Genomic DNA, 24,344 nt, shown 5'->3' on the forward strand with positions numbered 1-24,344 from the left:
AATGCATCAATTTTCTTCACCAGCATATGTTTGCCATCTGACACAAAGGAAAATCTTGAAAAGCCCCAGTCTCTGAAATTCTAAAGTCATAAATATGAAGGACTATAAGCTAGTAGAATTATTTCACTTTATAAAGCTGGATTATATGCATATGCGACAATGACTTCGTTGGTGGGTAATCCTAATTTCCGAAACTCAAATGAGATATTTCAGATTAAAATGACTAATAGACCAGCAAGTAAAAAGCAAAACTGATACAAGTAGAGAGCTTCTTACAAAATCAACATTGAATCTTAGATGTGATGTGCTCTTTGCACAAACGTTATACTTTTTAAGGTAATGTTATTTATTTATTTTTTGTATAATTCTGATTTTTTTTCCCCCTTTGGAAATCTTATCTGAGGAAAAGCTACACTGGTGCTCCTGCTTATTTTATTTTTATGTCTTTCACTTTACGACTTTTAAGTGTATAATCTCGTTTGACGATCCACCGTTGCCAGGTAACGGATTAAGTAAACCTTAAATCCGGTTAAATGTTGGACAACTAGTGAGCAGCAGAAGTTTTTAACGGTAATATGCAGAATCGGATGCGATCTGTTTACTCGCGGTTTTTCAGTTTCTTTCTGGTTATTTTAAAAGCTTCATAAAAACGCTATGTTCAGACAAATTATACCACACTCTTTAATGACATACAAAGCCATATCAGTCACGCAGCGAAAGATTTGTTTGGCCACCCCAAGCTGGCCTCAATATCGACTCGGATAATTGTTGACAACTGTGGCTTGTCGGCAAACTTCTCCACTTTTTAGAATAATGAATCTGTTAAAACGGATTTGCGTTGCCTTCGTTGTGGTTTCGATGGAGTGTCATTAGTTTTAGCTAACTAAAAAACTTGACTTGTTCGCAAGTAAGGTAAATGATTTATCCATAACGTGTAGCTTAACGCTAGCCAGCTAGCAGAGCTTAGCTAAAGACATAGCAGCTAGCAGCATGGGCGATATAACTCCCAGGTTCGGCAACATGAAGGCTTTGTTAGGATTAGTTGCCGGAGCTGGAGCCTCTTATGGCATATACAAACTTATTAGTTTCAAGAGGAACAAGAAAAATGCCACAGGTGAGAATCCTGGGGTTAAAGGCAGTCAGCAAAGTGAAGTGAAGATACAACCGGGGAGTCTGCTGGCCAGAGTGTCCGGACTGGATGTTATCTGTCCCCGACCAGCAGATACGGCATCAGGTAAGGACCCCAGAGCCCTTAAAGATGGACTGTAATCCCAGCTGCTATTTAAATCTGAATATTCCAGAAAAATCTTCAAATATTTTTGTTCGCTGTTAACTTGTGAATATTTCATCATCTTCGGACTTGGATAATAATTAAAAATAAGCTTTTGAATCAAATGAAAAAGAAAAGGGTTACAACTGATCCATAATCTCATCTTTATGGTATGCTTTATAGGGGACATCATCCACCAGTCCCCTGACAACCTGGAGCCACAGCACTTGAAAATGCTCCTGTCCTGTTTGCAGACCAGCAATAATCCCTCCGACAGGTGTCGGATTCTTCTTACATTAGGAAACAGTGCTGCCTTCACTGTGAATCAGGTACAGTAAATTTACTGTATCCGAAATGTATAGATTGGAGGAGTTATTGGTTGACTTTAATGTTCTTTTCTTCTCTGTTAATCCCTCAGAATCTAATACGGGAATTTGAAGGGATTCATATCATAGCTGGGTTCCTTTCTGATCCTGCGCCTGAAGTTAGGGTGCAGACTCTGAATGCTTTAAATAACCTCTGTATGAACATCCAGAACCAGGAACAAATAAAGGTATGTTTGTTGTATATTCATTTCCTCTTAAGATGTGTTTTTTCCATGCATGCACGTGAATGAAAGAGAGAGACCGGTGAAAGGATGAAGATGCAGGGAGCAGAGGTAGTAAATGTGGATGTGTTTAAATACCGGGGTCAAACATCAAAAGCAAAGGACAGCACACAAGTGAGGTGAGTAATGAGAACAGGCAGTCACACTGGTTGGAAGTGACCAGGGTGGACAGAATTAAATGCATCACAGGGACAGCTCAGGTTGAGCAGTTACAAAGTTAGATGAGGCTGAGATGGTTTGTCTATAGTTTGTTTATAAAAAAATAATTTAAAAAGATAAGCAAGTCATTAAAGGTGGGATGTTATAGGTACATTGTGATCATCAAACTAGGTAACAATTTTACAGTCTTCTTTTATCCACTCTTGAGCCAGTGCAAATTGCCCATTCAGAATCTCTTCTGCTTACCTTCGATTGTAACAAGTGGTTATTTGAGGTACTGGTTTCTTATCTGACCATTCTCCTTTGACATCAGCAAGGCATATTTGCCCAAAGAAGTGCTGCTGAGTGGATATTTTATCTTCTTTGGACTATTCTTTATAAGCCCTAGAAATGATTTGTCTGCGGAAAATCCCAGTAAATCAACAGTTTCTGACATACTCAGACATTCCCTCTGGTATTAACATCCATTTCGCATTCAAAGTCACTTGGTCTCTTAATTAACATATTGTTACAATGGTGCATGCTAGAATTAAACATACTGGTAGTCAGAATTTCAAATAATGTGGTCAGAGTATGTAGCAGGTAATCGTTGTGAGCCAAAGATTTAGGTTTCAGGTAGCTTTAAAGGCTCCAGACATTTTTTTTTTTTTTTTTTTCCCCTACTCTTGGATCGATTTCAAAGAGTAGGGGATTTTTTACTTTTTGAGAGAGAGCTACCTTAAGCACACAGCTCTGATTGTGAACACAGAAGCTGCACACAACTGCTGCCCTAACAGACTTGTGTGGGGCTGCTCCAGTCTGCATACCACAGCATCCTTGGGCAAGATGCTGATCCCTGAGTTGCTCAATCATCAACACTTATAGCTCTCTTCCACTAGTACCTCCGCAGCTTGGCTTGGTTAAACTCAGTGCAGTTTTTAAGGTTTTTCATTAGGTGATAGCACCTGGTACCAGGTACTTTGTTAGCATCTGCTCAGCTGAAGTTCCAAGTCAGCTCAGTCAGTCTGAAAATGTGGCGTCAAAAGACTGAATGCCACCGATTGGCCAGTCAATGGCATCATTCAACGAGTCATGAGAGTGACTCCTTCAAAAATATCGAAACCACGATTTTTATAGCTTGGCAACAAGAGTTTTAAAAATCTCTTTCATTGTTGTGGTGTTTGTTTCGCATACAAAACGTGTCACAACTTTTGGCCGTGATGCTGTACATAAACAGTACTCAATTGTAATGGAAAATAGCCGAGCAGAGTAGGTACAAGTGAAAAAGAGGCTTTTGATGTAGAAAAGAGTGTCTGTGAATGAGACATGTTGTTTAAAGTGCTTCGAATGTTCATGTAGAGTAAAAAGGCATTATTACTACACTCTGTTTAACATCTACGAGGTATTGTTTTCATTTTGCTTCATTTAGTCATTATTCTCTGTAGCTGTTGGCAGACAGCTCTCTTGTTTACATTTGTTTATATAGCTGTGAGTTTTTTGAAGATGCATTTTACTGAAAACGTCATCCTGTCTGTCAGGTTTATGTTCCACAAGTGCTGGAACTCATTGAGATGTCACCAGTGAACTCGGACCTTCAGCTCGGTGCTCTGCGGCTGCTCACAAACCTTTCAGTAACAGACAAACATCAACACTTGCTGAAGGAATCCGTTACTCTTTTACTGTCCTTGCTGGTCGTGAGCAATGAAGCCTTACAGGTTTGCAAGTTTAGGGCGTGAACTCTTTCAGTTCCCATAAGCAGATTGTTAAAAGCTATAAGGATGAAATAATCTTTAAATCTTAACATGAATGTGTGCCATATGTAAAAGCTGCTCTGGTTGTTTCAGGTTCAGACTCTGAAAGTCCTCGTGAATTTGTCATCGAACCCAGATATGATGGATGACATCGTTCAAGCTCAGGTGAGACCAAAAGGAAATTAAAATCCAGCCTTTATCTGACCATCTTCATGAAAAGGTTTGCATGTTTTTGTCATACACAGGGACTGAGCAAGCACTGTGCAGCTTAGTCTTAAGAGGCCATCAGAAGAAACAGAATTGCAGTTAGCAGACTTATTAGAAATTTTTCTTTGCTTTCTTACCCCAGGCGCCAGCTTCCGTGGTGCTGCTATTTGATGAACGAACAGCTCCTGCAGTGCTTCTCCGTCTGCTGACCTTTGCAGGGAACCTGAAGGCCTGGAGGCCATCAGCCCAAGTGGCTGATGAACTGAGGCGCAAACAAGATTGCCTCTTCCGGGTCATGCTAGACGAATCCTCCCAGCTACACGGCAGATTGGTTCAGCTGCTTTCACACCCGGATGGAGAGATCCAGGCCCAGGTCGCCCGTATCTTGACGTAGACCTCCTTCCCTGCATCCCATTATGCTTCCAAAACCACCAACCATCACATCACCATCGCATTTCCCCTCTTAACTTGTATGTAAGTTGCCATTAATCTTGTAGAAGAGTAGGCTATGTGTAGCCTAAAGCTTGATTTGGAGATCTCTGGGAAATCTGTCCCCCAACTTGCGTAGCAGCGTCGACATGTAAAAAGGATTAAAATGGGGCTCCAGTTATGACGTAGATCGGACGCAGAAGTATAATTCATGTGTACGTGTGGATGCACTGCTTGCACTCCTTCCATATCTGCAGCGTTCCTTGAATCTGTATTTTCAAACACAGCTACATAATTTGTTCTACTTCACTGGCCACTCTTCCCTCATTCTAGCGTCTAACACCACAATTAACTGATGGGCAATAAGGGAGCAGGAAGCAGGAGGAACCCTTTCATTCAGTGGAGTGCAAACAGGCCACCTCTTCCTGTTTTTCCTGCTGCCAGAGACTGTTTTCCTTCTAAAATATCCACAGTGCCCTATTTTTCTTCTGAGAACTTTCCCCTAAGAATAAAAAAAAAAAAAAAAAAAAAAAGCAAACACAAATAATCTCTGAAGCTACTTTCCAGGTGAAAATTCTTAATCCAACTCCACTGCCAAAAGTTTTCTAGAGAACGTTTTAGTATGACCTACAGCATGAACCTGTGCACTGCACCCCCACCCCCTCCCACCGTGGTTCAGAGAGACTTTTAGCTGTGTTTTTAGTTTAAGAAGCAGGGTGTTGTGATTCTTAGACGGGCCAAAGTGAATTTAACTTAGAGGGGTTCAGTGTATCAAGATGAGACACTGACCCGCCAGTATTAAGAAGTGCTAGCTGAGTTATGTGAAACATCTAAGAATTACACCATTTCAGGAAAACTTTTATCTTTAATGATGTGCTGACCACAGCTGCCTGAAAGGGTTTGATCCAGGCTGTGTTGGTGTCACTGAATGTCTCTCTCACTCTGTGAACTGGACTCCAAATACCTGCAAATCCCCCTGAGGGAGGAGCTGGAGGAAGTTAGAAAAGGAAAAGGATGTTTGGACTGCGTCGATTGTTCCACAGACGCCGCAAGTATCACAAATAGCTGTCAGACTGACAAAGCAGTGTCACAATGATCATCTGAAAGCTCTTTCTCATTTACAAAAAAATCATGGTATTGAATGTTAAATACAAGCCTTGTTATGTTAAGCTATGCACTGAGAAGACTGATTCACCTGAGAGGTTGAGCGTGCATGAAAAATGTAACTGTGATCCCAGAAGATGACGATAAATGCGAGATTTTTACTGCATGGGTCAGTCCAGGTGTGTTGAAATGCTGCACTTTATTTTATGTTTAGACACTGATTTTATTGAACCCAAAACTAAATATATCTCAGGCGAATAGGGTTTACCAGACATGTGGAGTAGGAGGTTGATTTACTTGTGACCTGGATTATTATTATTATTATTATTTATTTAATTAAGCGTTTTGCCTATAAAATGGAACATGTTTGTCTGTTTGAATGGTTCAATAAATACCCAACATGGTAAAAACTTTTTTTTTTCTGTCTTGTTGTTGTTGTTGTTGTTGTTTTGGATGAAATTTTGAATAAAGAATGTAAAATTCAGATTGTTCATGCTCAGGCACCAAGGTTGACAGTGTTTTCATTTTCATCGGTTTGGTAGGTCGCAGGAAAAATGCTGTTGCTAAAGTCTTTCACTGAGGAGAAACCTGAATGCATCACGTCACTCACTGCTCCTCGGGCTTTTAGTGCGTCACTGACCAGACGCTGAAATTGATGCTGTCTGTAAATCTGTCAATGGCCAAGAACCAAAATACGTATTTTTTTTCTTTTTTTCTTTTTTTATTTATGGTCTCCAGACTAAACATGTAGAAATAGCAGTATCTTTTACAGAGGTAAATATGCACCAGAGAGCTGGAGCACACAGGGTGTGCCCTGACTTCAGCACAGGTTTAAAGACTTATGGTCTCCACCAACTCTGACTTAAAGTAAATGGAGTGTAAAGTTTGAGATCTCGCAACAGACAAGTTTAAAAAATAAAACATCAGAATAAAATAAACACCGCAGACAAAAGACAAAGTCCATACTCCATTTAATCATTTATAACTGGGGAGGTATTTGGCAAGCATAGCGACTAATAGAGATAATGAGTTGGAGTTCAGTTGCTTCGACTGCTGATGGTTAGGCTCTAAATGTTGTGGATGACTGATGGTGTCTTTAGTGTCTGACTTTTGGCAAGTGTATTTATTTGTTAATCAATAATGAATTGAGAAGTGTTCCTGTAACTGTCTGGCTCAGATGGCATCGATCCAACCAAAACAGATCTGTGTGAAAAGGGATTTTTATATTTATTTTCATAAAATCACATTTTTAGGACATGATAAACAAAAACACATCAAGTTGATTAATCTTAAAATTAAGCTGAGGTCACTTATTCTTGCGCTGTGACATTAAATTCATGTTACTTGCTAACTAACACAACTGCAGATTTTTAATAAAACTATGTATTTATTTATTTATTAGTATCTCGACTCAGGGATCAAGCACCAGAACCATTTGATCCTACATTTCCCACAAAACTTCCCATCATGCATTAGTCATCCCCTGACTGGTAAAATAAGCTCGTGACTTCCAAACTCCATGCCTAAAGTTGGCAACACGAACTTCCCATAAAAACTTCCAATGAAACGCTGAGGTCTAAAGTGTTTTCTCAGATTTTAGGAGGCTCCTGCAAATCCACAGCCAACTGTAGGGCGCACGACAGTTTTCACAGTATTACGGTAATTAGTAAACGGTAAGTGGAGTTTTATCCAAAATGTCGAAAACGTTGTTTTAATTTCTTTCTTCAGAGTTTTCCCGGCCGTGATCTGCATTTGTGCAATAAATAATTGTAATCATCTCCACCGACAAAAATAATAATTATAAATGAGAATCCTGATGATCTATGAGACTGATTGTTTTGCGCTACAGATGAATTTCGTAAACATCTATGTGAAAATGACGCAGACTTTAGCGGGGGACGCTGATGCTTTTAAGCCTTTGTCTCCCTCCCTCCCTGCCTGCCTGTCTCCACACAGCCTCCTCCCCCTCTGAACAAACTGGATGACCATCCCCGGATCACCCTGACTCCATCAGAGTCACAGCGCGGTTCATTGGGTGCGGATCGGGACGCGCAGCGGGAGCTTCGAGGATTTCGGATTAAAAACCAGCGCCAGCTATGAACACCTACAGCATTAAGCAGAAGTAAACGGAGCTGTGTCACACCGTCAACACAACGCGTCGAGGATGAACACCGCCGCCGCCACAGGATCGGCTTCTTGCCGTTTCGCCCACTATTTTGTTGTGTGTGGAGTGGACACGGAGACGGGCCTGGAGCCGGACGATGGAGCAGGTAGATGATATTTAAGGACAAAAAGACACACCCGCCAATACACAGATACGCAGCATGTTATGTTGGATGACAGCATTAGCCAGGTTATATATTTAGTAATTCATATAGGCCTATTTGTGTTGCCCAATTGTGTCTCTGTTTGTGTGGGGAGGGGTGACAGCCATTTAAATATGATTTTTCTTCTCCCTGTCAGTGCTCTAAATAATATGTGTGAGCAGCCTGTGCAGAATATCCTCAAATATATGAAAAATGTGATAAATATAAGGTTATATTTGGGCAGGATTTGTACATGTCTCTGAGCATGTAGTATCAGTTGGATGTGAAAGCAAAGACAAATGATGTGCATTGTATCATTTCCCAATCAGTCTTAAGCCATTGAAAGGAATATTTCTGATATATTGTCTTTTGTATCCCAGGTGCGGTCTGTTTATATTATACCCCTGTTTAGGACACATCACTTGGCGGCTGTGTTCATTGAGTTTTCATCATATTTTCAGTCTAGTATTGTGTCACATTAGATTTTATTTTATGGTTTCTGCAAGTCATCTACTGCTACACCTGCCTCGGGATCACAGGAGAGAAAGGGCAGAATCGAGGGAAAACAGCAGCGTCCTAATTCTGCTCGTTAAAGCTGTAACACAGCTGGAACATCCAGGCAGGGCTGTTTGCTCCCAGAATACACTCCTCTGTGAATCAAAATGTACTGATTAATCCACGTGATTTGGGGTGGTCTCAAACAGAAAGTGACCCATCATTCTTATTTTCCTCTTTTAACCAAGAAGGTGAAAGGGATGTGATGTCATATTTTGGGCTGCGGTGAAGTCTCCTCATCTCAGTTGCTTATTGGGGTTTATTTGTGGTTGACAAGACTCTAAGAAATAGAGAAATATCAGGTGGCGTCACCTCCTTTTGCAGCCAGTTGTTGACACTGAGCTGAGAACAACTCTGCCCAGGAGGCTCGTGTGACGTGCGCTGCGGTGTTTGTGAGAAAACGGTCACATCGCAGGTGTGCTGAATACCTTGAGCGTCACTTCCAGATCTGGAGCAGCAGTCACACCCTGTATTCTCCTCATCTCTGGAGCAGCTGTTGTGAAACAGCTCCTCATGGGGGGGCTTTTAGCAGACATGCTTGTTGTGTTTTTTTGCTCTTTGTTTTGTTTTGTTTTAAAGCTCTAATTAACCACTGGGTTAGAAAGCTGCCTCCTTGGCTACTGTCTCTGAGCTACACCATTGTACTTATGTAACAGCAGGTCATCGCAGACCCATCGCTGCAGGGGGGCTCTGCTCCTTTAAAGGATTTCTCTCCCTGTGTGAGGGTTTTTCTCCTTTACTCACAAGTATTCCACAAGTTATAGCCCACTATGTGCTCTAAATGTGTCCCATATACAGTTCCTCTTTCTGTGAGAGTGTGTAATTGGTGAATGCCCACCGAGAGACAATCTGCCCTTGTTAGCCTCTCAATACATGCCACTGTGTTTCTGCAGCCTAATCAGATTTCACATGACGTTGCCTGTTGGAATGCTGAATGGCCGACGCTTCAGCGCCCGTGCAGGCACGATGATGGTTACATAGGGGAGAGATATGACATCAGTGGAGTAGTCCCTGATCGCACAGAGCGAGCTTTATTGTGCAGGGAGATGTAAAGCCTATATCTCATTATATAATTAGACATTCTGCTTGATTCATTTGTTTTTGTTTTTTTCAACATATTTTTAGGCACTTGGTGCTTTCTTTGTTCCTGAGCTTCAAGTCTAAGATAAAAACCAAAATTTCTTTTCTTTTTTTGGTCGTGCGAGTCACCTTCAGTGGTCAGGCGCATCAGTGGTGGAGTGATTTAAAGTGTCATCAGTCAGTACCAGCTGACACGCCTGTCATTTTAATATCTCTCTACTTTTTATGCCTGCTCATGTCATGGTGTGATGAATGGGACAGCAAAGGTAATTTAGTTGGTGAAAGTGATGGATGTCTGTCTTTATTGGCTGCTCACTGGTGGCTGATGGAGTTGGCCTGTTTTAGGGACAGTGGAATGAATATGAAACACTAAAAACAAGACACGGCTGATATTAAAGTGACCATTGTAATGAATTTGGATACTTGGATGAGACATTCATCACTGTTTTTGTGACAAATCGGTGTGAAAATGATAGTTATTCTCACGCCTACAGATGATGTAAAGCATCCAGCACATTTCTTGGATCTAGTGAGTCTGTTAATGTGCTAATTACAGGCCTTTAAGCTTTCATTCAAACACTAAAACAAACCTCCCTCCACTCCACTCCACCTCCCCTTGCTCTGTTACCCCGTGAAACACACACAGGCTGCATCTACGTCTGTGAAAGCTGTTTGGTGGGAACCCGTGTCGGGAGGAGAGCCGGGGGGGGGTGGCGGTTTAATTAGGTCAGCTGATAAAACCCAGGCTGACGTAACCTGTGACGAGCACAAAAGCTTTGTCTCGATGGCGATCATCGAGGCCACGGCGGAAATGGAAACCATGGCAACTCCTTCAGCGATGCTCAGTTGTGCCTCTCAGCGCCGACACTAATTTGTATTCTTAGTAAAGAACACTGCCATTCCCGCCCCGCGTCACTCTCGTCCATTAGCTGTCTCCCACCTACCGGTCTGAGTCAGTTTGACTTGAAGTGGCTCGCTCCTCGCTCTGCCTGCAGCGCAGTTTCTTGAGGTGGCGTGCGTCATTTCGTGGGCAGGTGATGTGGATGTTCCTGAAGGGTCGAATGAGTGCTGCAGAGCTGGTTTGGCATTTACAGATGATTTTGTTCTTGTGCAGCGATTCCAGTGAATGTCTCTGAGAGTTGATGGTGTGCTAGTAAAGCAGGGAACACAAAGAAGAGTACTGTTCAAGGGCATCCCCCTTAGAAAGAGGATAAATAATGAAAGTACCTCGCTGATTACCCCCTGTGAATCATACACCCGTTTTTTTTATTTATTCATTTATTTATTTTTTTGCTGCAGCTTCATCTACTCGCACAGACAGCATTTTGTATGTAACCCGAGCTAGAAGCTGACACATGGTGCCGAGATTTAAAAAAGAGATACTTTAACCACACGAGGCAATGCATGTGTTCACTGCAGCAATTTATGTGGGATATAGTTCTCTTGCATGCACTTTGAATTCAGCACCTCTTATCAGTTTAAAGAGTTCCCTTCTGCAGTGTCAGGGATGAGGCTTGTTGCATTGCTTTTCTTTATGCTAATGAGTTGAGTTACATAACTCTTGGAGTGGCTTTTCCCACTTTGCTGCAGCACATGAACTTCTTTTTACTATCTGTCAAGGTTGCCCTGGTCGTTTTTTATTAATCAAAGCTGCTGTCATGTTCTGATGCCCTCTGGTCTGTCCTTTCTGTCTCATTATGAATTCTGGTTCAGCATCGATCAAGGTCACCCTGCATTAATAGAATAACCTCTTTACTCAATTTGTCTGTCTGTCTGTCTTTCAGGTGAGGGCTTTGAGCACAGCCCTGTTCGACGGTCCTTCAAATCGAAGGTTTTGGCTCATTACCCTGAAAATACAGACAGGAACCCCTTCAATAAAGATGCTGTCAACATGGTGAGATGTTGGATTGCACAGTGTTGGTCATTTTCTGTTACATCTGCAGCTGAAGGACAAGATGTGCCTGTTAGAAGGCCAAATGATTTTGTTGCTCTTTCAGCTATTGATGGAGAATAATGGAAGAGGCAAAGTCAGCTGGAGGGAAGTGTAATAGGAGTTACGTGCTGGCTTATTTTCTGCCCCTTTTCATCAGTCTTGCTTTCATCTAAACATGCAAAACAGGTCTGGATGATGAGAGCAGCATCAGCCTCACAGTTACATGAGTAATCAGACGGAGTGGAATCAGTGTTGGTTTGTTCTAGACCATTTCATATATTGTGCAAAAGCACCTTCCTCTGGCTTTGCTTTACTTTTTGGGGTCTTTTTAAGCATGTCATTTTATGTAGCTAATCCACACTTTTTCCCCCCCAGGGGTGGATTTTTGCTCTGATTACATTGTAGGACAAAATCAAGCCTATGCTAGCACAAGAATATTTAAAATAATTGCCATTTTTGATGGCGGCAAACTTCAGTTTTATCAGGTTGAAGTGTCTGGAGGATGGAGGATGCTGATGTTTGCTGTTGTATATTTTGGTTTAACCCTCCATTTATATACTTTTTGAGGTCGGTATTGAACATTGTCACTCTGTACTAAAACATCTCTTGTTTTCTCTCCTCTGTCCTCCAGCTCTGCATGCCCAGAGGGCTGTCCTTTCGCACTCAAGCAGACAGACTCGATCCTCAGTTTCACTCGTTTACGATTTCTTTCGACGATGGCACGCGTTCCTACGGCTTTGTTCACACCTTCTACGAGGAGGTGACCAGTCCTCAGATTATCACTGCCATGCAGACACTCTGTCAGATGCACCATGTGGAGCACCACTCCTCTTCATTGGCCTCCTCTCCCTCATCCTCCTCTTCCTCTGCCTCCTCACCCTCCACCTCCAGTATGGACTCACTTGCGAGCAGCTTGGATGAGTCAGACGCCGAGTCTCTGGCTGGGGTGTCTGGCTGCCTCGGATGTGTAGGCTCCTTCGATCCAACGCGAGACACCCTGTATGTGTCCAAAGCCCTCTGCCTCGTCACGCCGCTCCCTTTTCTTCAAGCTTCACGACAGTTTCTGGTTCAGCTCCACCAGGCTGTGACGTCACAGACAGCCCCACCACTCCCTCTAGAGAGCTACATCCATAACATCTTGTACGAGGTGCCGTTGCCTCCACCTGGAAGGTCGCTGAGGTTCCATGGGGTGCAAGGGCCCATCCTTTGCCAGCGGCCCGGGCCAGGTGAGCTTCCTTTGGGGGAGTATCCTCTTGGAGATGCGTTCTCCCTCCTGGGTGTGGACAGCATGGTGAAACTACTTACCTGTGCACTTCTGGAGACACAAGTCCTGCTTTACTCTTCAGGTAAGCACTGAAATTACAGATTTTATGCATGCAAGATATTTTGGCATGTAACAGGAAAAGCAAAGCCGTAATTAGGAAAATAAATGACAGCTGAGTCTCACGCAGCTGCTTCAGTTTCAAGCTCCTGGTGCTGTGCGTGCTTGCTTTATGTCCATGTGTTGACTTATTCATGTTCATAAAATGTGTTGTTTCATACTATGACCACCATAATCATCATTAAGGAGGCTCAGCCACCATGTTAGGTTTTTCTTAGTGGCCAAGTTTGGACAAGAGGGTTAGGGTTAGATAGGGAGTGCTACGTTATCAGTTAATGCCAATTAATTTGGTTAGATAGCTGCATCCATAGACTGTATGGGGACAGATACCTGCCATGGTAAGTAACAGACAAGGTAAACAATATAATGTGTAACTTCAAGCTTAAGTAGTTTTTAAAGGGATGATTTCAATAAAAAAAATAACTGCAACATAAATTCGCTGTAGATCCTAAAGCCATAAGCAGGTTGTAAAAAGTCTTTTATTGCTGTAAAGTTGGCATTTTAACACAGGTGTCTGCAGGGATAGACTACAGACTGTACTTAAAAGATGGACATCATCACGGTGATGTCACCCACTGGTTTCTAAACTCTGTATTTCGTGTTTAGGAACCAGAAGTGACCATATTTGGGCAAGAGGGTGAAGAGTTAACATGTCACTCAGAGATCATATCAAGTCTGTTTGTTGACATCATTAAAATATTGATTTAACTTTTGAAGCGCACACATGCTGGATATGAAAAACATTTATAATGACACCTTTGAACTCTAATAATAATGACTGCACATACAGAAAAGCAGCTGTTCTTTGTATTTAACACAATAATATGACATGAAGCCTGCAAGTGGTTTGTCCTAAAACAAAAAGTAGTGGGAAAGCCCAGCCTATGTGTGCATAGTTCTAGGATCGAGGGGGTGCTGGGTTTGACAGATGGGTTTTTGTGGGTAAATTTTGGAAGCTCTGACAGTGCAGCTTAGTGATATGGTGATGAGACCTCCGTAGTCATTAACTGTGCTGTGTAACAGGAATATGAATGAGCTCAGAGACGGCTTAACGCTTTGTTCGGATGTCTCTGTATACAGACTACCAGCGTTTGATGACCGTGGCAGAGGGCATCAACACACTGCTGTTCCCATTTCAGTGGCAACACATCTACCTGCCCATCATTTCTGCACCACTACATCACCTGCTCGACGCTCCTGTGCCATTCCTGATGGGTATCCAGCGCAGAGATGGAGCTCAGCGATCCTCCCTCAATCTGCCACATGAGGTACATCACTCAGAGGGAAAATTATGCGTAAATGTCTTTGCCGTTTCCCGTGTGAATGTACCAGTCAAAACTGCAGGATGCAGACATTTTAATAGAAGCTAAAATAAAAGGATCTAAAAATATACCATAAAACTTAGACGATCTTGCAGCCATTTGCTTATCCGCTCCATGGTTCATGGAGCGCACCCTTTGCCTCCAGCATGTCGAACTGGGATGATGCATTTCCTCTGAGCTGCCTCCCCCTTTCAAATCCAATCCTGCATCCCAGATCACTTTATGCTGCATGAATATCTTGCCTCTGAAGCTTCTTTGAAGTCTCTCTGCCCCAGAAAAGAGGCAGCGGTAAGACAGCTCTGAGGGGATGAAAGCAAAAGTGCAGAGCTCCAGAAATGCAGAATAATGGGGCTGGATGAATTATTAAACAGAATTAGAGCTCACCACTTATTTCCCCCAAGGCCCTGCAATTTGAAGAAAATGAGGAACATCTTAATCATACATATTTGAGTGTTTGCAGTTAATTAGTAGTCCTTCATTTTGATATGCATTAAAAAATCCAGTGTGTCCACTGATCCGAAGAATAATCAGGAAACAGAGCATAACTTAATTCTGGTGAAATAAACGTTTGTGTAGTCTCTGAATGTGAAACAACCCTCCCCGACTATTCTTTCTCCTCTTTGTCTTGTTTGGTTTAAAGATGTGTTAAAAAACAAAACCAAACACTTGGAAGTGATGGCACTTGGAGGAAGGATGAAGCTGAACAGAGTCGACTTTAACAGTCCATTCTGCAGTTCATCTCCCCTGAGGCTAAAAACTCACTGCCGGAGGTCACTGCTGAAGGTCGTGTGGCTGCTGACTGTCGAGCACTGCTGAGCTCCGCTGCTGCTTACAGAGGCAGTTTTAAAAAATAATCTTTCTGTGGTTTGTTGCTTGGCAACTTTATGGGCACAGTTGTTTTTTATTTTTTTGCAAAGGTTTCACATCGCTATCGCCGACTGATATTGCACTTTCCACATTGTCTCCTGTTGCAACGATAACAGATAATCTTTCACATGCTAATATCCTGTTTGCGTTTTTGCACTTATCAAAGTGAAATGCTAAGAATCTATTAATTGTGTGTAAATCTCCATCTCAGAGCTTAATTAGAGGGTAAAGCTCAACTCACTCTGTCTGGATGAGATAACTGTCTGTACATTGTGACAGGATAAACCTATTATGATTATCTGATTGATGGGCAAACTGAAAATTGTTTGTCGTATTGTAACTGTCTGGTTTGTCTCATATTCTAACACAGGCTAACCTGTGCTTCGTGGACATTGACAACCACTGCGTCGAAGCTCCTGAAGACCTTCCCCAGTTTCCGGATCAGACTGAACTCATTCAGGAACTGAGTGAGGTGTTGTTGCAATTTGGGCTGCCTCCACAGGGCGGTGTGATCGCTAAGCCCACGACTGCCTCTTCCTCCTCCCCTCGGCTAAGCAGCCTGGTGCTGGAGGATCTGATGGAGGACAGAAGGAACGGGAACCTCGGAGGCGAGGAGTTGGCGGTGCTGGAGAGGCTGCAGGCTCTGGCGAGGAGGTGTGGAGGAGGAAAGATGTCAGATGGAGGGAAGACACTGGGACACGTGTTTGAGGAGGAGGAGGAAGAACTGAAGGCTGCAAAGCTGAATATTCAGCTGAGGGAGGTGTTTGCAGGACGTTTTGCTGCAATGTTTGGCAGATATGATGACTTCGTCATCCACAGCGCTCTGGATTTGGACTCTTGGTTGACTAACCGAGAGGGGATGTTCAACTTTGATAAGGTACTTTAGTGGATGACTGACTGATAGATTGCATTTATCTGAAATAAGTCATATTATTGTTATATCTTCATTCAGTAAACCCCTGCTTTTCAATGTTTTAGGGTTCCTTTCTCTCCGTTCAGCCAGCGAGCCACTTGCACTTCTTGTCCCGGTTCTTGGAGACATCCATGTTTTCTTCTTTTGTGGATGGGAAGGTTATATCTCGCTGGGCAGATAGGGAGCCACTACAGCAGCTGTTCGACAGCCGTTTAGAGCGAGAACGACTGTATGACACGGGGAGCGAAGATTCCTGTAGTTGTCTTTACAGGAAATGCACTACCCTCTTTGAATCAGGTACTGTGAAGGTGCCCAGGATCACAAAGGGATGGGGGGGAAAGTGAAATGTGGCATGAAACATTTTACATGTTCTTATAAGTCTTATTATTATTATTATTATTATTATAAATACTGTACTGTCCAACAAGGAGCACATACAAACACCAGTTTAGATGTTGGCGTCCTAACGAGAGCTGACTTTATTTTCATAGATATTCATGCAAATTGGACAGTAAAGTTTATATGCTGAGATAAGTTATTAGCTCCTGTAAGTTTAGTGGAGCTCTGACAAGCGCTAATATATATGCATACACAAATAAAGGAGCCTCATCGTCATTTTAATAATTACATATAGTAATTTAAATAAGCTGGACATGCTAATGAAACCCTGTGATAAGCCACTGGTAACTTATTATTATTATTATCATTATTATTATTATTATTATTATTAATAATAATAATAATAATAATAATAATAATAATAATAATAATAATAATAATAATAATAATAAAAAATCTTTAAATGGGTACTGTCATTGCAAAGAGGGACTTATGTATTTAAAAAATTTAATTAAATTAGAAAAAAACACTACAGTTTAAGGACACACACACATAAAGCATAAATATACAGTATTTTTTTTTTTTTTTTTTTTTTTTTTTTTTTAGATATTTTATGAAAGTGATACTTGTAAACTAATGGAATAGCAAAAATGTTCTGAATCACATTTTGTGTTATATTAGATCATCTCAATGCATATTTGAGATTCAGGTATTTGTTTTAGTTTGATATTACAAACCACAATTTGCTAGCAAAGGTTAGTGCTGCTCTCCCAAAGTGTGGGGTAGGATTAGGGTTAAGACTTTGATCCCAGAGGGTTAAGGAAGGACCACTGTTGTATTTCTAATAGGACAAACTGAGAGTGAAACGTGCTAGTGCACTGTGGCGCACCGAGGCTTCAAAGAAGGTGGGAAATGCATGCATATAAACAATGTCAGCTTGATCAAGTCCAGACAAAAAAAATGTAAAGTCGTTCCAGGTGGGTCTTAGAAGTATTTATAACACTCAGCACAGTTCCAGTTTTATAAACATCAAGGGTTTAGATGTTGAAAGTAGGCTGGATACTTTCAGGTGACTGAGTGAGTTGCATACACTGTGTTTTACTAGACTTCAAAACAAGCACAAATTGTATAGTTTATGCATTGCGTGTGGAAGTAAGGAGGACCAGGAGTGGACCCCTGTGGAACACCTATGATAATACAAGGGGGGCACTGAGTTTTATCTGAAACCCTTTATTAGACTCTTCCATACCAGCTGAACGCAGTTATTTCAGTACAATAGCATGATCACATGGTTTAGATAGGTCTGTAAAATGTGTAAAATATCCATGACTTTAGTTGTATTTTAAGTAGATGCCTGACGCTGTTTCACCAATGGTTTTTCCAGAATATAATTAGGATATAGCAAAAATATTAAAGAAAATCTGAGCAAAATTATGCAATGAAGCTGGATGCCAGATTTCGCAGAGGGAATCTGCAAATCTGACACCATCTGCCCGTCTGTTTGGGTTTATATGGTGATTATGCTGCTTGGCCTTTCTCTCCCTTTTGTGATAAGCACTGAGGATTTTGCATAAACTGTGCTTAGGGGGATTCTTGCACCAGGTTATGCAGCCATATAAACTGTAATTCATTCAACATTACTGAAACAAAATAAAAACCAAATTACCTGGTGGATAACTGGAACACAAAAAGCAATGGGATTGAATGAAATGTAAGGGGGAAAAGATGGGTAGAACTAGTAAATTAGAGAAGAATGAGGCACATGCTGGTCTGTGAGCATTATATAAGCAGAGGACAGCAGGGCTCTGTGTCCTGTGAAAACTGCTGCAAAGCTGCAGCTTTGAAGTGGTGCCAGCCTTTCATCTCTGTGGCTGGTCTGTGGCATTGTTCACAATTCACAAAGTCCATACGTTAGACTCCAGAATAACATAACATGGTTACTTTCTTTTATACTGTGTTAGGGTGTTATGCACAAGCCATTCATGGAAATAACTAATTTAATTGAAATGTGAAATCCCTTTAAAAATTAATTAATTAATACAAATGACAACAAACAAAAATAAATGTTTTTTTGTTCACTTTTTTCTCTGCAGGTCAGACCATCGAGCGGAGGCTGCTGAAGGCCGACCACACAGCCATACACCCCCACCTGCTGGACATGAGGATTGGCCAGGGTCGTCATCACCCGGGCTACTTCCCTAAGCTGCAGGCGGATGTCCTTGCCCAGGCACAGAACACCAACAAGTGAGATTCGTTTCCTGCTGTTATTAAGATTAAATTAAAATCTGTTTCTAGTGAGTAATGAAAATAATTAAAACTTTATTTCCAGGCGTGACTGGTTTACTCTGATTTGTGTAAAATTATGGATTTTATTTTGCTGTGTCATCAGGTGGTCCAGTCGTGTCACAGCCTCTCGTAGGTCTGAACCCAAGAGATCCACAGTTTCTGATCAGTCAGGAGTGGACAACGAGCAGAGACAGGTACCTACAGTGTGTGTGTCAAAAAACACACACACAGATTAGCATGCAGGCTTCAAGGGGTGTGTGTCTAATATGTTACCTGTTTATTCAACAGAAATACACCTTTGCGAGGAAGAATCTCCGCCAGTCTAAACTACTTGACCTGACGCCTCAAGCTATCACTCAGACGCACCGGGAGTTTGTTGATGGGCTGCTCAGCGAGTGTCGTCTAAAGGTAAGCGCTCTCGTTAGGTGCTTAAAATAGGAATGTTCCTAATTATTTTACTCAAGGTTAATGCAAAAATCTTCTTCTTTTTAGACCAAACGGATGCTGAAGGAAAGGATGGGGAAGGAGAGTGTGGAACTGGGTCAGGGAGAGGCCAGCATCACAGGCCTGCAGGAAAACACACTCATCCACGGCCTGTGTGACCTGCTGGAGAGAACATGGGGCCACGGTCTGCAGGTGAAACAGGTGAGCTCACGTGGCATGCTAAGACCGCGCTGTATGTCTCCATGTGAAGAGACTGCCTAGAAAAATGTCTGGAATGGCAGATGATTGCATGCATGCTGGAAATTAACTACTGCTTATTGTGAACAGGGGAAGTCTGCTCTTTGGTCCCATTTGCTTCACTACCAAGCTGCCCAGGGTAAGACGGAGGCACCAGCTGAGTCTCCAGGTCAGAGCACAGCCCCCCGTCTGTACTGAGCTACTTTTGGAAATCACTGAAATAAGAATGGACTCATAATTGGTGCTTTTTCTGCCTTTTCAGGATCTAACTGTTCAGACCAGAGAACAGTTGATGATGGCGCTTTGCCCCTGAGAGGATCGTTAATACAGGATATGAGGTAATGAGGCAGTTGATGAAAGGGGCTTTTAGTTTTCTAGATGAGCTCAGAGGATATTATTAGTGTAAAAGTTGAATATTGCAGCTCCTTTTAGCCGGTCTGTCGTTCTTCCAGGTTTATCCAGACCATGAGTGAGGGTCTGTCTGATGTGGGTCAGGCCCGAGCCTGGATCCACCTGGCTCTAGAGAAGAAAATACTATCCCAACACCTCAAAGAGCTGCTCACAAATCAGGAGCTGCTCCGGTAAGAGTTCACAGTTGATAAATAAACAGAAATATTGCTTTTTTATTAATTTAGTTTGCAGTATCACTGATATTGTTCTCTCTTGGGCCCCTGACAGGCAGCTGTACAAACCTCATGCATTCCTGCTCTGCGAGGAAGAAAGGGAGCAGTTTTTGTTCCACCTGCTCTCTCTAAACACCGTGGACTACCTCTGCTTTACACGTGTCTTCACCTCAGTCTGTAAGTCATGCAAGCTTGAACAGCAGAAAAATTTTTCTTTTGTGCTGTTTATTACGACAACCACACTAACTTCCTCCTTATTAACACGGATTAAAAGTGTCCCTGCAAAAAGACCCTCCCTCCAGACATCAAAGAGAAAACATGAAACCTAATGCCAAAATATATTGCAAGAAGAGTTGGGCAGTGGATAAAAAAAGAGGGACAAATGCATAAAACGTGATTTTGCGTGTCTGTCTCTAGGTATTCCATATCGTGTTGTTATAATACCCATGAAGAAGCTGAGCATCGCCATGGCAACAGTTGATCCTTGGGTGTGTGTGTCAGGAGAGTTGGGCGATTCTGGAGTTAGACAGATCCCAAAGAATACACAAGAAATTTTTTTCCAGGTTGGTATTCATCCCTCTGTTGTAACATCACAGCCGATGGAGACACAAACACAGAGAGCTGCTCTTACTGTGATTTGTGGTTTTGATTTCAGTGCAAGAACCTGGGCAGGCTGAGCACTCTGCAGCTGGGACAGGAGAACTCGGGCCTGCTGGCCAAGTGTCTCATTGACTGCGTGATGGTGTACAATGAGATTACAGGGCACACCTACAAGTAAGATTCGTCCTCTGATATTCTTCGGTCGTTGAAAGCTGCGTTTGACCTCGCACAGCATTTGATACTATGTTTATGAACATCAGCTCACAGGCTGATAGTGTGTTAAAAATATAATAAAGGCTAGATGATCCAGCTGTTCAAAATCTGATGTCTGAAATCTCTAAACACTTTAACCCAAAGGTTGCTTAGAAAAGCTGATGTAGGAAGTATGTAGCTGTTTTATGCAGAGGAAAAAGACTCTGTGAATTTGAATTTTCAAACCACTTTGATAGCTGAAGTTACATTATCTATAATATGTTTGTTTTTTGTTTTTTTTTTCGTTTTGACCCTAATGACTGCCTCAAGTTAAAACACAAAACCGTAGCAGATAGAAGGCTCTCCCTTCAGCCAAATCCTTCATTTTATTTTATTTTTTTATGTAGTCTTTATTCGTTTTTAAAATCTTGAATACAATGTAACGCTCAGTCTTTGTTTCTTGGAAGGTTCCCTTGCGGCCGATGGCTTGGTAAAGGCGTGGGGGACGGCAGCTTGGAAAGAGTCCTCATTGGTCAGCTGGTGTCACCTGGTGCGGAGGAGGATGCTGGAAGGTTGACAGGGACACCTCCTCCGGAGCTGGCCTCTCCTTCTCAGAGTGTGCGGACAGTCCTCGGATCACTTGGCAGCCGTAGCAGTACGTCCTGACAAAGAACACATTCTTTAGCACAATAGTTGACCTACTTGTTGAACGAGCAGATGATTCTGCTCCTGGATCACCTTTCTGTTCCCCTCTTAGTTTCATTATTCATCCTCGTGTTCCTGTTGCTAACTGCACTTCATTCATCTTCTCAGGGATGCCGTTTGTTGAAGTACAAGAGGACATGAGGGAGGCGGTAAATAACCTTGTGAAGCATTTCCACAAACCTGAACAAGAGGTGTGTGTATGCGTGTGTGAGACAAGTGCTATATTCGTTTTACTTGCCGGTTCACTAAGCTGAAAGGGTGACAAAATAGTTAATGCAGACAGGAGAATATTTGCAGCAACTGTCAGCCTCCCGCTGTGTTATTTTTATCTATAACATGGTTCATTACCCCGGCCTCTCCAGCGCGGGCCTCATTTGTTTCTCTTGTGTATCAGGCTAGCCTTTCTCATCTCCGTTAAGAGCACAGCAGAGACCTGATGCATCACTTGAGTTTGGCTATAAAAGGCTTCTAATTCATTTTAATAACGTCTTTAGTACACAAGCTTTAATGTACATGCATACGTTCTGTTTACTTTAACAAATATGAGACTGTTATAAACAGTAACATGAGCTTTTGTTTGAAGTAGGTCTATTAACTCTCTGCTCCCATTCCTATCACCCCAGAGGGGAAACCTGACAGTCTTGCTGTGTGGTGAAGGAGGTCTGGTGCTTTGCTTGGAGAAGTTCCTCCTCCATGGTCTCAAATCCAACCGACTTTTTCAGAGGAATGTGTTCGTTTGGGACTTTGTGGGTAAGTGTAAATCAAAGAGGTGACGTCTATTTCCTGTCTTGATCTAGTGGGGAGTTAATCTGCATCTCAAGTTGCAAACTAAACTAAAAAGGGCCACCAATGCTTTCCCACAGAAAAGGCCGTGGCTTCCATGGAGACTGCTGATCAGATGGGTGACCTGCACGGATCAACACTGACAAAGGGCCCGCCCTGCGACCTGCTGTGCCACTACGTCAGTGCCATCAACGCCTCTCCTAGAAATATTGGAAAAGAGGGCAAATTCCAACTTTTTGTCTGTCTGGGAATTAGGTGAGCAGATTTTGAAACTCCCTTTGAAATCTGAATTGATGTTGTAAGAAAACATTTTGCAAGACACCCTCGTTCCTCAGGTGGAAGATGTTGTTAAAGCAATCACAGGCAGGAAGGTTATTTTCTTTTCTATTCTTTTATATAAAGCAGAATAATTTAAGCGGTCGTCGTCGTCTTCTTCTGCTTTTGGCCAGATCATCTGTATCCATCTCACCCTGTCCCTAGCATCCTCCTCTGTCACACCAACCATCTGCATGTCCTCCTTCACTACATACATGAATCTTCTCTGTGGTCTTCCTCTTTTTTTCTTCCCTGGCATCTCCAAATTTATTGTCCTTTCTTCCACATATCCACTGTCCCTCCTGTGTCTAAATCATCTGGCCTCTTAACTTTGTCTTCAAACTGCTTAAACTGAGCTGTCCTTCAGATGCACTCATTTTTAATCTTGTCTGTCTGAGTCACTCCCATTGAAGATCTTAGTATCTTCAGCTCCACCTCCATTTGTTTCCCATTTGTGCTACCACCTTCAAACCATACATCATAGCAGTTTGCAATGATAACAGTATAGTAGCTCAAGAATATTATTAAAGTTTAAGAATCATAGTTGACGCCCTGAATACAATTGACCTTGCAGTGCTTGAAAGCTTCAGCACGTTCTACAAACTTTATTTATGACCCCGTTATTGACCATCGGTGTTCTCGTCTTGGCAGGGACCGGCTTCTCTCTCTGTGGCTCCCCCTGCTGGCAGACTGTCCCCTCACAGCTCGGACATACGAGGACGGTGCTCTGCTGCGGGACCGTGCTGCTGTACACTCCCTCTCTCGCATGCTGCACACACTAAATGATTTCGCCATCACTCTGGAGACAGCACTGGTTAAAGGAGTTGACCTCTGACCTCTGAGTTTAGCAGCTACGCTGACAGATTCAGATATTCATCTTCCCAAGAGTGGGGAAGGGAGGTACATTTGGACATTTGGCGAAATGTGACTCTGTCATATCATCACGATCAGCAAAATGGACAGTGAGCTAGACGAAACCGCTGGCAACTCAAGCACCAAACATATTGCCTTGTTCACTGATGTACATGTCTTATATACTCTGATTGCTTCAGGAAATAGTCCTGTGCTTGTTTACACTGTGAAGTTCTGTTTCCTTGAGGAGAACTGGAGGGTCATTAATAAACTCACATCTACAGTCAATATTTTCCCTGCTCACGTCATTTATACTGTACCTAACACTAGGATAACCATACCTGTCCTACTGCTGTGTTGTTTGCACTTGAATTTTAAACTAAGCACATGCATGGCCAGAATATGTTTGTTTTTTGTTTTTTATGTCTTTTGGTGTTGTATTCTCAAACGTCAGTTCTCAGGCCTTATTGTTATTACTATTATTACCAGTTTGGGGTCACATGTGACGCAGAGTTGTGCTCACGAAATCCTCAGTTGGTAAAACACTGGAACCAAACTGGTGTCCTAGTTGTGTCAGTTTAAATAGTCCTTGTCATTTTGTCAGAAAGCCCCCCCCCCCCCCTTCACTTCTCTCTGATTGTAAATATTTTGCTTCATCAGATCTTTGATAGGATTGTTTCATCCTTCCATCCCATGTTCCTATTTGTTGTTGGTGTACTGAATTTGTGACATATTTTTTTTCCTCTACAAAGGCATCTTGTTTGTGTCTGCGTAACAACAATGGATCCCACTCCAGACACACTCTCTCGTGTGGACAGTAGTCATGCTGTTTTGTTTTTAAGCTCTTCAATTGTCTGCAAAAAAAGGGAGAGAGGGAGAGAGGGGGAAAAAAAATCAGACAATGAATAGAGTACATGTTCTCAAAACCGCTAGGTATTATGTTGATGTTGCATCCAATTAAACAGTTGAGGAATTATGAAAAATGCTGTCTCCTGCACTATCCCGCAAGCACTATGTAACCTATGATGACCAAGCCTCTTTTCTCCTTTAAATACAGATTAGAGAAAGCAATAAATAATGAACTGTTATTTATGAAGTGTGTGGT

The 24,344-nt window shown here is 42.2% G+C and overlaps 2 protein-coding genes across 2 annotated transcripts; both read left to right on the forward strand.

Moving 5' to 3' along the window:
• The first annotated feature begins 550 nt into the window (after window positions 1–550).
• On the forward strand, window positions 551–4,949 carry armc10 (armadillo repeat containing 10). Its single transcript, XM_080875919.1, has 6 exons — window positions 551–1,234; window positions 1,454–1,599; window positions 1,689–1,823; window positions 3,554–3,730; window positions 3,860–3,931; window positions 4,116–4,949. Exons 1-6 carry the CDS (start codon window positions 991–993, stop codon window positions 4,365–4,367), a joined length of 1,026 nt encoding a protein of 341 aa, XP_080732045.1. The 5' UTR covers window positions 551–990; the 3' UTR covers window positions 4,368–4,949.
• Window positions 4,950–6,383: 1,434 nt separating this feature from the next.
• On the forward strand, window positions 6,384–24,118 carry LOC308392673 (DENN domain-containing protein 5B-like). The gene is made up of 21 exons (XM_080875839.1): window positions 6,384–7,776; window positions 11,232–11,341; window positions 12,012–12,726; window positions 13,842–14,029; window positions 15,321–15,827; window positions 15,929–16,160; window positions 18,296–18,446; window positions 18,592–18,682; window positions 18,777–18,896; window positions 18,981–19,133; window positions 19,260–19,338; window positions 19,432–19,507; window positions 19,622–19,750; window positions 19,848–19,969; window positions 20,210–20,355; window positions 20,448–20,566; window positions 21,052–21,239; window positions 21,398–21,480; window positions 21,913–22,039; window positions 22,153–22,327; window positions 23,039–24,118. The coding sequence occupies exons 1-21, from the start codon at window positions 7,671–7,673 to the stop codon at window positions 23,220–23,222; spliced, it is 3,801 nt and encodes a 1,266-aa protein (XP_080731965.1). The 5' UTR covers window positions 6,384–7,670; the 3' UTR covers window positions 23,223–24,118.
• Window positions 24,119–24,344: the final 226 nt, after the last annotated feature.

Source organism: Rhamphochromis sp. 'chilingali', assembly GCF_963969265.1.
Source record: "Rhamphochromis sp. 'chilingali' genome assembly, chromosome: 2".
NCBI classification, from domain to species: domain Eukaryota; kingdom Metazoa; phylum Chordata; class Actinopteri; order Cichliformes; family Cichlidae; genus Rhamphochromis; species Rhamphochromis sp. 'chilingali'.